Genomic DNA, 13860 nt, shown 5'->3' with positions numbered 1-13860 from the left:
GGTTTTGCTTCTAGATTTTCTCATAAAATCCAAAAGTATGGTTCCCTCCAAAACTGGCATTTACAGGTCCAAATCATAGCGTTTGAACTCATTAACATTTGGGAACACTTAAGCGGTTGACTTGTTAATTTCACCTGGGTCAAGCTCCAAACAAATGTATCTCAATAGGCCTTTTGTACACAACGTTTGCACTTCATGGGAGGGGGTGAAAACATAATGCCGTAGATATACTTACACAACGCAGGCTCTTGTTCACTTTATTTATAAAAAATGTTTTTCATTCTTTGCCTTTTTTAAACAGAAGACAACTGTTCGTCACGTAACACTGTCTGTCCACACCTGTCTTGTATACACAGGAATGTCATCAGCTCATTATAATGATGTCCATGGACGCGGCCCTTTTTTAAGCCACATGCAAAACCTGGACTTCTGACAACTCATTTTGCCGAACAAAAAAAAGGACTCATGAATGTGGTTTCACAAATGCGAAACCTGGAGCTAATCTCAATTTGTGTACTTTAATACATTTCTTTTGAAACAGCAAATGACTAGCTACCTGTGTTTCTGTGTAATACCATATACAAGTCAGCAGGGATGTCCCCAATCCGTTGACATGATCGGAAATTGGGCCCGATCAAGTCATTTTTTAAAGATTGGAATCGGGTGAATTAAAAGATCGGGTTTTGTATTCCAATGTATTCCAGTTTGACTGGATTTTACAAAATGGATTGGATGTTTCTCACCCTCAATGGCAGTGAAACATGATCATTCAATGCCAGCCTTCCCAGTTTAAATAAAATAATGCCTATTGCCGTCAGTGGCACTCAATGAGCTACAAGCAACAAAATAATCCAAAAGTATAATGATTAGAGACACCACCAATCCGATTGCATGCTCAAAAATGAGGCCTGAGTACATTGTTTTATATCGGAATCAAGCAAAAAATATTATTTTTTTAGATCAAATGGATACAAAGAAACAAAATAAGATGTAGATGGAAAAAGTTGTCAAAAGTAACTTTTTTTCATGGAATTGGACGGAAAAATAATTTTTGATGACTACAAAACAACTAGATGGACAATAATATTTTCAAAAGAAACAAAAAAGTCATAAACTATTAAATGAATTGTCAAGATATCCGATCATTACTTGGTATCGGTAGATCGTCAAAATCAGGTGATTCGTGCTTTAACTCGGATGCAAAAATACTATGTAATTTGGACAACACGACAGGTGGGTCCTTTGAAATACTAAGATTATACATCCTGTTTTGATAAAGTGTTCTTGATTGCTGTTTATTTTATTTTTTATTTTTTTCTATGTCATATGTGCATTCTGAGTCAGTGTGTGCCCAAACATAAGATTTTATCCCACATCATTCATCTCCAAATATTTTTGTATTGATATTGTAGTGTATAGCAATATCATATGTTTATTATGATCAAGATCACTGGAGGTTCACTGTACAGTCATGTTATTTTGTCTCAACTGGTTTATATATGAGGGACCTAGAGGGGGTCCTGGGTAATTTTGCGTCCTGGGCGGACAACCCTCCCTTGTCAACACATACCAAACACCCAATGTACAAACGCAAGAATATTATATTATTTATATTATGTTTGTTAAATACATGCCTAAATAAAATTTAAAACATAGATGTTCTTTCAGGGGCGGCCTGGCGACTGAGTGGTTAGCACGTCGGCCTCACAGTGGGGGACCTGGATTCAAATCCAGGTCGTTCTACCTGTGTGGAGTTTGCATGTTCTCCCTGGGCCTGCGTGGGCTTTCTTCGGGTACTCCGGTTTCCTCCTACATTGAGCGTGAATGGTTATTTGTCTCCTTGTGCCCTGCGTTTGGTTGGCCACCAATTCAGGGTGTCCCCCACCTCTGGCCCGAAGTCAGCTGGGATAGCCTCCAGCACCCCCCACGACCCTAGTGAAGATAAAGCGGTTCAGAAATTGAGATGAGATGAACATGAATGGGAGGCAATGAGTAATGTGCACCTATGATGTCAATTCTGCATGTATGTATAATGTGCACCTATGATGTCAGTTATATATTATATATTTTTTCTTTATCCAATTTGGAATGATCCTGCAGGTATTTTTGAGCTGGTGGAAGTCGTTGGGAATGGAACCTACGGTCAGGTGTACAAGGTGAGTCCCTCGTAGGATAATGTTATTAATGCAAAAAAAACGTGTGTAATAAAGTTGTTGAATGTATGTAGGCCTTTGGCTGTTTAATATTTTTAGTACTTTTTGACATATCGATTGTCACATCTGTTAACATTGGTTAGATGAGATGAGGTGTTCTTTGATATAGTATCATCTCATTTCAGAAAAAGTTTGGGGAGAGCTGGTCTAGACAACTGGTAATGTAATTGAATAAAATGTTTGGGGAGGCCGCTTGTGCGCCACCTAGTAGATTGCGTCCTTGCCCATAGCAAAAACCAGCCCTAGGGGTCCTTGGGTGAAAGTCTGTAGTTTTACTCTGTGCTATTTTTCAATCTCAATGACTCTTTTGACAAATATGACCAAATGTCTTGAAGACCAAAATGCTGTTTTCTGCAACAGTTTTCCATCACATTTCGCCCCCCTTGCTCACTTCCCCTCTGTTTTCCTGTCTTCTATCTGGCTTCACATTGCCTTGCTTAGTGTAGTTGGAGAGTGGAGCTCATTAACTGTTGGCTCTGCTGTGATTTGTTTGGCTTTCAGGCCTGCTGAGCTGGCACTTTCCAAAACCATTACCAAAAGTTATGTTTTGTGATATATCAGCTCTTATGTGGGAGGACGGAGGGGCATTGATTTATCAATCTACTTGAAGACAACTCAGCCATAAGCTCACATGAGAAAATAAATCTGCAATATTAAAGGAGATTGGTTGTGCTTCTCCATATTTCTGTAGTTGTTTTAGTAAATGTCATGGTTGAATATATAGTAGGGTATTTTTCACAGTGTTTATGTATTTTACAGTTGCAGTGAAAAGACCAAAATGGTCTTGATTTGCTAAGTTTCTTTCTCTACTTAAAGGTACCAATTTTCTGAATAGAAAGGATAGTACATATTTGTCATCTGTCGCCCTTGCATTTGATTACATAACTGTCACTTGAACTATGTGATTTAAGGCAAGGGGGTGGTGAATGGTTTATGGCAAATGTGACCCACTTCTTCTGGTTATACTTTGTGTGTTGGAATTTCTGGATTTTTGTAAAACAACTAGATGAAACAGAAAATAATAGCATTGTCCAACAATGTTGTATATGTTTTGTTTCATAACATATCTTATGTCATATTGCTGCAACTATTTTTCAAGTATACTATACAAAAGCTTTGCAGATACATTTATTTTTGTAGGCAAGCTGACTTGGATTTTGAAGAAGAAAAAAAAGAAAATCTGTGTGTCAGGTGTTAACTGTTGATACAGCCCAGCACCTGGACGCATCCATCTTCCACTATACAATTATCCGTTTTGGACAGCCCTACACACTCTGTTGCGCAAAATCTGGGTGTCAAATTAGGATGGATGTATTACAGTGTCCTGTGGTGATGTTTATTCTCCAATGTATTATATATTGATCTTTCCTTTGTGGAACCCGTGATAACACATGCTGGGATTCAACATATGTCATGGGTGGATTGAGGCTCTTGAGATGCTGACCAAATAAAGCCAGAGGAACATTCTGGACTGTGTTTTGACCCTTGAGTGAAAATTTCCATTCGGGAAAATTGCATTATCATATCACTAAAGTGCCTTGTCAGGGGACTGTGCACTAACTATATCTACATGCTCAAGATCTGTCAAAATCGGTAATATTATGATATGAATTATATGCAAATCATTTTATCTGACCCCCACTATTGTCACGGGAGACCACCCGAAACCAGTTGCTATTAATTGAAACAAACTGGAACAGATTGATAAAAAAAGAATGCCTTAATATTTTGTAATTTAAGTAATTTGGACAGAAATAGATGATCTGCACTGAAAAAACACCCATTTGAAACTCTAATGCAACTTGCAAACCCTACTTTGGAAGCCTAATTTGTAGTTGAAATCATAATTTGGTGTTGAAATCTTACATTTGAATGATATCCCGAGTTTAAAACCTTAGCTTTAAAAACTTGTTTGTAACCCTGAATCAGATTTTAAATACAGTACTTTGAATCCCTAAATGTAATTATAAATTCTACTTTGGAATCATATCTCTACTTTAACACCCTAATTTGGAACCCTCACCCGAGCACGAAACCCTACTTTGCCACCTTAAAATACTTTGTACTTGTACTAGAGATTGTTGGTAGGCTGCATCTTAAACTCTATAAAAAATAGACCTAATCTTCAACACCCTTGAGTTGATGTTTGCATAACAATCAAAGTGTCATTTATTGTCAACTTTTACTGCCTCTTATAGTGAAATTCCTTTTACTATTTAATAAAATTGTAAAGAACTGACCAAGGACTGGTGATGTGGACGTGTTAACCACTTTTCACCGTGCCCCCATACCGTCATATGCAAGTGATTTATGCAACTAATCCTTATAATCCTACAACCCATGAGTGGTGCATTTTTTTCAAAGTCAAAATATTTATGTAAATGTCAAGTACAAGGATCTGGTTTACAATTCTTATTATACCACTTGGTAATTTTCTTTGTACCTGATATTATGGGTAGTATTTTATTAACTTTTTGCTTTATTACACTGTGTACTCACATATATGTAAATGGGAAGCTGTGTATCCCCAGTTGCCTAAAATGGTCTAAACACCTACCGGCTAAGCACGACAAGTAAAGAATAGTGTAAATTTGCACTGCACATGAAAATAGACTCCCAATGTCAGAAGATCACATTTGGGTTCATTGAGTTAGAATTCTTCAACAATCTACAAATCCCTGTGCCTAGGAAGGGCAAAGGGCATCATAAAAGGCAATGCAAATCCCAGCTTCCACCTCTTCAACCTGCTGCCTTCTGGCAGGCGGTACAGGACCATAACAGCCAAAACAAACAGATCTAAGGACGGTTTCTTCTCAAGAGCACCTAGGAGAACCAAATCTAGACTAATTTCTTATCTTGTACTTGCACTAAAACTCCTTAGGCTGCTAACCACTTCAGTCACCTTTTGTACCTGACAACTTATTTATGTGACCACTTATTCATGTTGACTACTTATTATATTGACTACTTATTCATGTTAGCTGCTTATTATGTTGACTACTTATTTATGTTGACTGCTTGTTATGTTACTTATTAATTAATTACTTATTTATTGATTATTTAGTGCTCTTCGTGGTGAAGCTTGAAATATCATTATTGTATAGTGACAAAGGCATTCAATTGAATTAAATTCAATTCTCTGAATTAACACTTCAAAGTCAGAATCTCCACAATAAAGAATTCGGGTTTAATTCTCACAAATTCCAAGTCAAAATTCTCACTTTAAAGTGGGATCTCTCTTGTGCATTTGTTATTTTGGTTGTTTTGAATGTTCCTTCCGCGCTCCAACCCCCGCCCTTTTGTGTTGTAGCTGTCGCCTTCCTATGACGTACTCTCTTTTTTTTGTTTACTATGGCGACTCCCTCTGCTAGCTAAAAGGTAAAATGAGGTATTTGTAGCATTTCCGGCAGCAACAATTCAAGGGAGAAAAACACATTTATCAGAATGACAAACAGAACTTCGTATTTTTATGACCCAGACGTGGGTAACTTTCATTACGGTGAGTAACAATAATTTGTGTCGGGGAGTGGGCCTGCAACATGGCAACGGATGCTGATATTTGCATTGATTTCTAGCATCCGTGTGTGTTTAATAACTTCTTTCGAATGCTTAGTCATCGATATATTTAATATTTGAAGTCGGACATTTGTTTTTTGTTTATTTGTTTTGGCAGCGCTGTTGAAGCAGTACAATCAACGTCTATTTCCATTAACGATCAGTGAATTGAATCTCAATTCGAATGTTGTACCATGTCCCTAACTTGTAGTTTGATTGGACGATAAGTAGTCTTAAAATATACACAATTGAATTAAAACTTGAATGCCTTCTCTGAAATAAGGTGCTGGTCATCCTATGAAGCCTCACCGATTGTCCCTGACTCACAGCTTGGTGCTGCATTATGGCCTTTACAAGAAAATGATGGTAAGTCAACACATTTAAAGAGATGCATTTAGGAGGCACTCTATAATTAGCTTTAGTCTAAATTCCTAATATTAGAAAATCTAATTTTGGACTGGATCCCACATTTTTGCAGGTGTTTAAACCATACAAAGCGTCCCAGCATGACATGTGCCGCTTCCATTCTGAAGATTACATTGACTTTCTGCAGAAGGTCAGCCCTAACAACATGCAGGGCTTCACCAAGAGTCTCAACACCTTCAATGTTGGAGATGACTGGTGAGCACACCATTCAAATATGTTTATTCATTTACTATAGCACTTCTTATCATTGAATGCATTGCCTTTATTGTCATTATACAAGTACAGTGGTACATACGATCTTAATCCGTTCCGGGACGGAGATCGTATGTCGAGCTTTTCGTAACTCGAGCGGACGTTTCCCATTGAAATGAACTAAAAACAAATTAATTTGTTCCAACCCTCTGAAAAAACACCAAAAACAGGGTACTGGATTGGAAAAAAATGTTTTATTTCTTCTAATAATAATAATCGGACATAGGCCCTGTCGTCATTATCACAACACAAAAAGCCTACTTGTCATCACACGCAGAAACTGCGTGTGACGAAATTGATGGTGCTTCTCCATAAGCTACGTTTACTCGGCAAAAGACCTAAATAAGTGTAAGTTACGGACTTGTAATTTGGCATTCTGCTGTTGTGGATACAGCTTACCTCTCGCTTACCTCTCACTGTCTTTGACTTACCTTACTTCAGTCAGCTAGTAGGAGGCAGATCACCACCCAAACATCTGTTCATATTAAATTCGCCATCTATTAACAAAGTAACACATAACTAGTGGTTTAATAGTAATAAAATGTGTTTAATAGAAGTAAAATTAGACGCATTTCGCGGAGGGTAGAGACAGAGATATCGGCCTATCGGTGTTGTGTGCACTTACTTACACTTGCACTTACATACTTCATTACCCAGAAAGCCCTCTTTTTGCCCGTGCATGTGCGTTGTGCGTTTCCTGGTCGAAACTCGTCTGAATAAATCGTTCAGTGCTTGTAGATATCTGTTATACACGAAAGAGATGCGGCAAAAAAAGACAGTGCGCTACAACGATAAACAGCCTCTCATGTCATGGCCACCTGGCTTGGTCGCATCTCGAAATTTTGATCGTATCGCGGGCGAATTATTCGATCGAAATTTTCGTCATGCCACGAGCTGATCGTAGGTCGAGGTACCGCTGTACAATGAGATTTAAAGCTTCACCATAAAGTACATGCGTAAATAAGTAGTTATGAAAGGATTTATATATACATTCGTACCTCTACTTACGAATGCCTCTACATACGTACGAAATTTTCAGGTTACAAAACCCTTTGATATGCAAATTAGCGTGCCAACATACGAAAACAAGATCCAATCTACAAAATCCCCCCAAATGTAAATGCGTTTCCTGTATCCATTAGTTTATATTGAAATTGTCCCGGTAACATTGCGACCTGCTTTACTTCCACTTAGAGCCTCCCACAACAACAAAAACTCTCTTTGACCACCGTTTTCCATCACAAGATTTATTTATTTAAAATTATTGGTGCAAATGAAATGAATTCATGCTTTTCATCAAATAACAGAAGATAAGAAAATGGCGTGCGATTGACTGGTATAGCTAGGCATGGCTTCTCTCTACTGAACGGTGAGATGGAGAGACTGTTAGTCCTTTGGAGTTTTATTTAATGCTAAGTTGTTTTGAATTCATAATTTGAAGTTATTTAGATGTGTGTTTATGTGCATGTGTTCGTGTGCTAACGTTAGCTTCCTCCTTAATGTACTGCACAAATAGAACATGTTTTTGTATGCTTGTTATCTTAATGCATTAATCAATAATTTTCTTATTTTCTTTCATTTTTGTCTGTTTGCCACATCTTTCATACAAAAGTGGGACACTTTGAGCATCATTAGAGCGCTGAGTTTGTAGTTTTTTGAGCACCGTGGAACAAATTACAGAATTTACATATAAAATACACATGCACTGCTCTACTTGTGAAAAATCTAAGTTACGAAAAAAGTTCTGGAACCAATTCATTTCGTAAATAGAGGTAAGACTGTACAATAAAAAAGAAGCAAGGTAAAAAAAAGTGACTAAAGTGGTTAACACCTTGCGATAGAGGTAGCTATGGTGTTTTCGTTACTAATTTGCTGCTGAGCTGCTGCTTATCTCTGATGACTTTTGTGCCTTTCTCACAGGAACTTTGGTAGTAGTAGTCACATCTAATTTTCATTTAGAAACAATTTTGTTTTGTATGTTTCAGTCCCGTCTTTCCTGGTCTTTTTGAGTTCTGCTCCAGATATACTGGAGCCTCTTTGCAGGGTGCCACTCAACTTAATCACAAGGTAACAACAAGCACATATTAACATTTTTTTAATACATAAAAAAATAGCAACTTAGCATTCTTTAGCATCACTGAAAAAAATATGTTCATAGTTATATTTACCCAGGAACATTCTTTTATTTATTTTTTACCTTTCAATGGACCTTTTAAATTCCTTTTGTACTTTATCCCACATTTTATTTATGACTCCTATTATTAGTTATGTTTTGTTGTGTCGTCTTTTTACAAACGTAACGCAGTCGAGAATTTCGACATTGACTGTTTTAGTAAATTATCAATTTTTTCTCCCTGTAGATCAAAGTTGTTGTATTTATTGATCGTGTTCTTATGTTGTCTTTCAGATCTGTGACATAGCTATCAACTGGGCCGGAGGTTTACACCATGCCAAAAAGTTTGAGGTCAGAATACACAATCATTCTAACTGTAAAAAGATCATTGTTTTTTTAATTAGTTTCTTATATATTTTGCTTTGGCTAAATACATAAATCTGTTTGTGTTGTGGTTACAGGCATCAGGATTTTGTTACGTCAATGACATAGTCATCAGTATACTAGAGCTTCTCAAGTAAGATTGCAGACAATGTGATGTCCTTTAATGCTTAAAACAGTCATGTGTGACACACGCGTGTGTGTGTGTGTGTGTGTGTGTGTGTTATAGATACCATCCAAGGGTCCTGTACATTGACATCGACATTCACCACGGTGATGGTGTGCAAGAAGCCTTTTATCTCACCGATCGTGTCATGACTGTGTCGTTCCACAAATATGGCAATTATTTTTTCCCTGGTACAGGTGAGTGCTGCTAGCCGACTGATGGTGTAGTGGTTCAGTCGTCCTACTTCGGTGTGTGCAGAGATGGGCTTGACTCCAGCTGGTGGTGGTATGATTGTGCGTGCGAATGGTCGTCTGTCTCTGTGTACCCTACGGCTGACTGGCGACCAGTCTAGGGTGTAGTCTGCCTTCGCCCCTAGTCAACTGGGATAGGCTCCAGCAACCTTTGCGAGGATGTGCGGTACGGAAGATGAATGAATGAAAGGTGAGTGCTCCTTTCAGCGTCCCCGGAATGAGTCAGGGCAACTTATTATTATCTGGGGGTGATGACCGTAGACACCTTAGAAGAGAAACACACAAGAGGAAAAGGACAAGAAAATAAGACAAGCTGTACGCTTGTGCTTATAATAAACATCTTAATGTTCATTCATTTTCAGTACCGCTTATCCTCACAAGAGGTTCAGGGGTTCCGGTGCCTATCCCAGACCAGGTGGGGGACACCCTGAATCGGTGCCCAGCCAATGCCAGGGCACAAGGATCTTGACAACCATTCACACTCACACTCAAAGCTAGGGGCAATTTAGAGTGTTGAACTAGCCTACCCTGCATGTTTTTGGGATGTGAGAGGAAACTGGAGTACCCGGATCAAAGTCACATGTGCAAACTCCACAAAGGAAGGTCTTAACCTGGGATTGAACTGTAGGGTCCACGTGCTAACCAATCTCCAGCGGGCCGCAGCAAAAAACAAATGTTTCATTTTTATCTTCCTTTTTACGTAAAAAAATATATATTTCAAAATTCATCATCTTAATGTCATACCTGTCAACCTTGGCCAATTGCTCACCTTATTAATGATTGCAATTCCCCTTATTAAGCAATAAAAAAAACATACAAATGCAACGTGGCACATATTTACTCACATATCCGCACTTAAAAGTCTAAAATTTTCTCCAAAGTGGACGGGGTGCCCAATCATTATGCACAAAATTCAAGATTCTGTAGATGTCACTGTACGATGCTGGCAGCTTGACCGTCTGGGTCCATTGGTTTCTGAGGGCCACTATATTTACCTAGTGAAAAGGTGGACGGGTGAAAGGGGAATGCGTATGCGCATACCATGCTGAAAGTATGACAATATTAGCAATCGGCGACAACATTTTTGTCTGCTACCAGTGACCGAAATGACCCGGATTAGAGCCAAAATGGTTGAAACGAGATCGCTTTTTTCCCCCAAAAAACTTATCCTGTACAAAAGTTGTTATACGGCGTACACAATTTCAAATGATCAAAAAACTTATAAAATACGGGGAAAATGTATGTGCTGACAGGTATGTAATGTTATATAAGGATATATATTTAAAAGCCAGGTATTAGGGTATGAAAACGCTTTTTAGACGTTGTCGTAATTTCTATAATAGCGTATGTGTTGTTGAAGGTGACATGTATGAGGTCGGGGCAGAGAGTGGCCGCTACTACTGCCTTAATGTTCCTCTCAGAGATGGCATTGACGACCAGAGTGAGTTTAACCACGTCCCCCACCATTCAAAAAAATCAGTCTTGTTTCACATTTTCTGTGTTTGTGTGTGTCAGGTTACAGACAGCTTTTCCAGCCAGTTATTAAGCAAGTGGTGGATTTTTACCAGCCTACATGCATTGTTTTACAGGTAAGCCAAAGACTTACTAGCATCTCCTAAATTGTATTTAAAATCTTAAACTTTGATTTTTATTTTGTGGAAAAAAATGTTTTGGATGACCTTACATTTGCCCCTTTTATTTATGTCAGTGTGGAGCAGATTCTCTGGGCTGTGACAGGTTGGGCTGCTTTAACCTCAGCATACGAGGACATGGGTGCGTCGTGTCAAAGTTGTCCATCGCACATGTCTGTTGGTGTTTTTTTTGTGTATTCCTTGACGTATTTTGTTTCACCCTGCAGCGAGTGTGTGGAGTTTGTGAAGAGTTTTAAGATTCCTCTGTTGGTCCTGGGCGGGGGCGGATATACTGTTAGGAACGTTGCTCGATGCTGGTGAGCTTGCTTCACAGTGATTGCAAAATGTTGAATGACACACAAATACCATCCAAATTCACTTTATTACATCCTAGGACATTTGAGACGTCTCTATTATTGGACGAGTCTATCAGTGATGAACTGCCTTACAGTGGTGAGTTACAGCATCTTCCCTATGGTCTGGTGAGGTTACGTTTCTGACTTTGACGCCATCTAGTGAGGATACATTTAAATCATCAATTGTGACACAATAAATGCACAATACTGTACAGAGACACCATGCTACTTTGCGCTTCGGTTATCGCTGCTTCACTACATCGTGGATTTTTTTCTGGGGAAATTTGTTTTAATTTTTTTATTAAAATCCTCAAAGGGGTTGCTGGAGCCTAACCCAGCTGTCTTTGAGCGAAAGGCAGACTACACCCTAGACTGGTCGCCAATCAGTCGTAGAGCACACAGAGAGACAAATGACCATCCGCACTCACTATCATACCGCCGCCTGCGGGAATCGAGCCCGCGGGTGCCCGCAACGAAGTCAGGCGAGTGACCCTCTACACCACGAGGCATCTTATTTAAAAATAATAATAATAATACATTTAAGTTCATAAATGATAGGTTCATTAATCGTTATACTTTAATAAAAAGAAGACATCGAAGCACATAATCCAGCGTTAACTTGCAAGTGAGAATCCATCCTGACTCGTCCTCGTCACAGATTATTCTAAAGAAAGACATTATCTCCTGTCCATTTAGTTGCATTAGAATCAAAACAAATAAGGTTATTTTATTCAAAACAATTGCATAAGCGTCTAAGCGAATAACACAATTAAGGTAAAAAAACAAGTGCAACAACAATTGCATATTAAAACAATTTAAGAGTTCTTCACCGATCTTCATTGCGAACTTGCGACTGGGTAAAGGGTCGAGGTTTTAATCCAGATCAACAGTCCTCGGATCCAGGGCCTGGGGGAGCTGTCAAGTCAACAGTCCTCGGATCAGGGCAAAAGAATTAAACGTCCTCGGAGCCAGCTGCAGAGGGAAATGTCCTTCGGTAACAATTATACTAGGCGTTTGTCAAGCTTATAATGATTAATATTTCACATATACATATAATGATTAATATTCCACACATACATATAATGATTGATATTTCTTCGTTGTACACACAATAGTACCCAAAATAACTCCAACAATAAAAATGTGAAAATCCACGCTGAAACTTGTAACCAGATGCAACTCTTGGTATTTCTTTGAATAGGCGTGACCCTACTTCGCGGATTTTGACTTTCGACCCCCATTAAGCGCGATAATCAAGGTATTACTGTACATGTTAAGAAATTCTCATTTTTCTCCATAGAGTATTTTGAGTACTTCGCTCCAGACTTCACGCTGCATCCGGACGTCAGCACCAGAATAGAAAATCAAAACTCCCGACAGGTGAAAATCCAGCACCGCTGTCGCGGCTAAAGTACCTCTCACACACATAACCGCTTTGTCCCCAATGTGTGGTCATGTGCAGTATTTGGAGCAAATCCGTCAGAGCGTGTTTGAAAGCTTGAAGATGTTGAATCACGCGCCCAGCGTCCAGATCCACGACGTGCCCTCGGACATGTTGAGCTACGAACGCACCGATGAGCCTGATCCTGATGAGAAAGGAAGCGAGGAAAACTACACGCGGTCAGAATACACATTTATTTATATGAAGAAATAATGACGAGCAGCTGGTCAGAATAAAATGAAAACACCACTTCTCCACAGGCCTGAAGCAGCTAACGAGTTCTACGACGGTGACCACGACAACGATAAAGAAAGCGATGTGGAAATCTGATCCGCCAGAAGGAAATTCGACAAAACTGTTGGCTTCCTGCCTTTTTGATATCAAGTCACTGACAACTATAGACAATGAAACGTTAGAATTGTGGTTGAAATGTTTTGTATTATAAATATTCACAACAATTTGTCTGCATTTTGATAAAAGATTTTAACTGTCTCTTTTGTGTTTCTGGTCATGTTTTTGTTGGTTAGAAAACTATTTGTTCATTTTTAAGGTTTTGTTACTAATTAATAATGACAGTTACTGCAAAAGGATTCTTTTGTGTTTCTGGTCATGTTTTTGTTGGTTAGAAAACTATTTGTTCATTTTTAAGGTTTTGTTACTAATTAATAATGACAGTTACTGCAAAAGGATAAGTTCCATATTTCGTTCAACTGGATCGTGCGCAAGTCATGTTTAAAAGTTTTGAATTGTAGTCCGAACACAGATTTCCTTTCTCCTCTCAATGTTTTTTACTGGCTTCTGAACATCTTTGAACAAGTGGAAAAAAGTCATTCTTAACTTTTTGATGCACAACAAAAAGTCAACCAGCTGAGTTTATTTTCTATGTCGCTGCAATAAATATATTTCACCATTCAAGGTAATATTGAATGTATTTATATTTTCTTTCTTTTAAAATAAAAACAAATTTTGCTTCTCTACTTGAATGCACAACATAAATCTAAGCCATATCCATTTTCTGGACTTTGGTACATGTCAGTGGTGGACTGGCAGGGCCTGCCAGGCCTTCTCTGCTGGC

At 38.5% G+C, this 13860-nt stretch overlaps 1 protein-coding gene across 2 annotated transcripts; it reads left to right on the top strand.

The window, feature by feature from the left end:
* The first annotated feature begins 5500 nt into the window (after window positions 1-5500).
* On the top strand, window positions 5501-13277 carry LOC144082797 (histone deacetylase 3-like). Of its 2 annotated transcripts, XM_077610217.1 has the most exons (15): window positions 5502-5712; window positions 6052-6134; window positions 6247-6389; window positions 8432-8513; window positions 8854-8910; window positions 9021-9076; window positions 9170-9303; window positions 10718-10798; window positions 10873-10946; window positions 11066-11130; window positions 11216-11305; window positions 11383-11441; window positions 12645-12724; window positions 12807-12964; window positions 13046-13277. In XM_077610217.1, the coding sequence occupies exons 1-15, from the start codon at window positions 5658-5660 to the stop codon at window positions 13113-13115; spliced, it is 1287 nt and encodes a 428-aa protein (XP_077466343.1). In that variant the 5' UTR covers window positions 5502-5657; the 3' UTR covers window positions 13116-13277. The 2 variants fall into 2 exon arrangements, with proteins under 2 accessions (XP_077466344.1, XP_077466343.1); XM_077610218.1 differs by lacking the exon at window positions 10718-10798 and having other exon boundaries at window positions 5501-5712.
* Window positions 13278-13860: the final 583 nt, after the last annotated feature.

The sequence above is a fragment of the Stigmatopora argus genome, chromosome 9 (assembly GCF_051989625.1).
Source record: "Stigmatopora argus isolate UIUO_Sarg chromosome 9, RoL_Sarg_1.0, whole genome shotgun sequence".
NCBI classification, from domain to species: Eukaryota; Metazoa; Chordata; class Actinopteri; order Syngnathiformes; family Syngnathidae; genus Stigmatopora; species Stigmatopora argus.
The sequence above is the reverse complement of the archived record's forward strand: the minus strand, read 5'-3'. Positions and strand labels throughout refer to the sequence as shown.

Excerpts from the sequence above, each read along its gene's own strand:
- LOC144082797 (XM_077610217.1), top strand. The coding sequence starts at position 5,658 with ATGACAAACAGAACTTCGTATTTTTATGACCCAGACGTGGGTAACTTT. Across the intron at positions 5,713-6,051 it reads CGTGGGTAACTTTCATTACG|GTGCTGGTCATCCTATGAAG; the intron begins GTGAGTAACAAT and ends CTCTGAAATAAG. Across the intron at positions 6,390-8,431 it reads TTCAATGTTGGAGATGACTG|TCCCGTCTTTCCTGGTCTTT; the intron begins GTGAGCACACCA and ends TGTATGTTTCAG.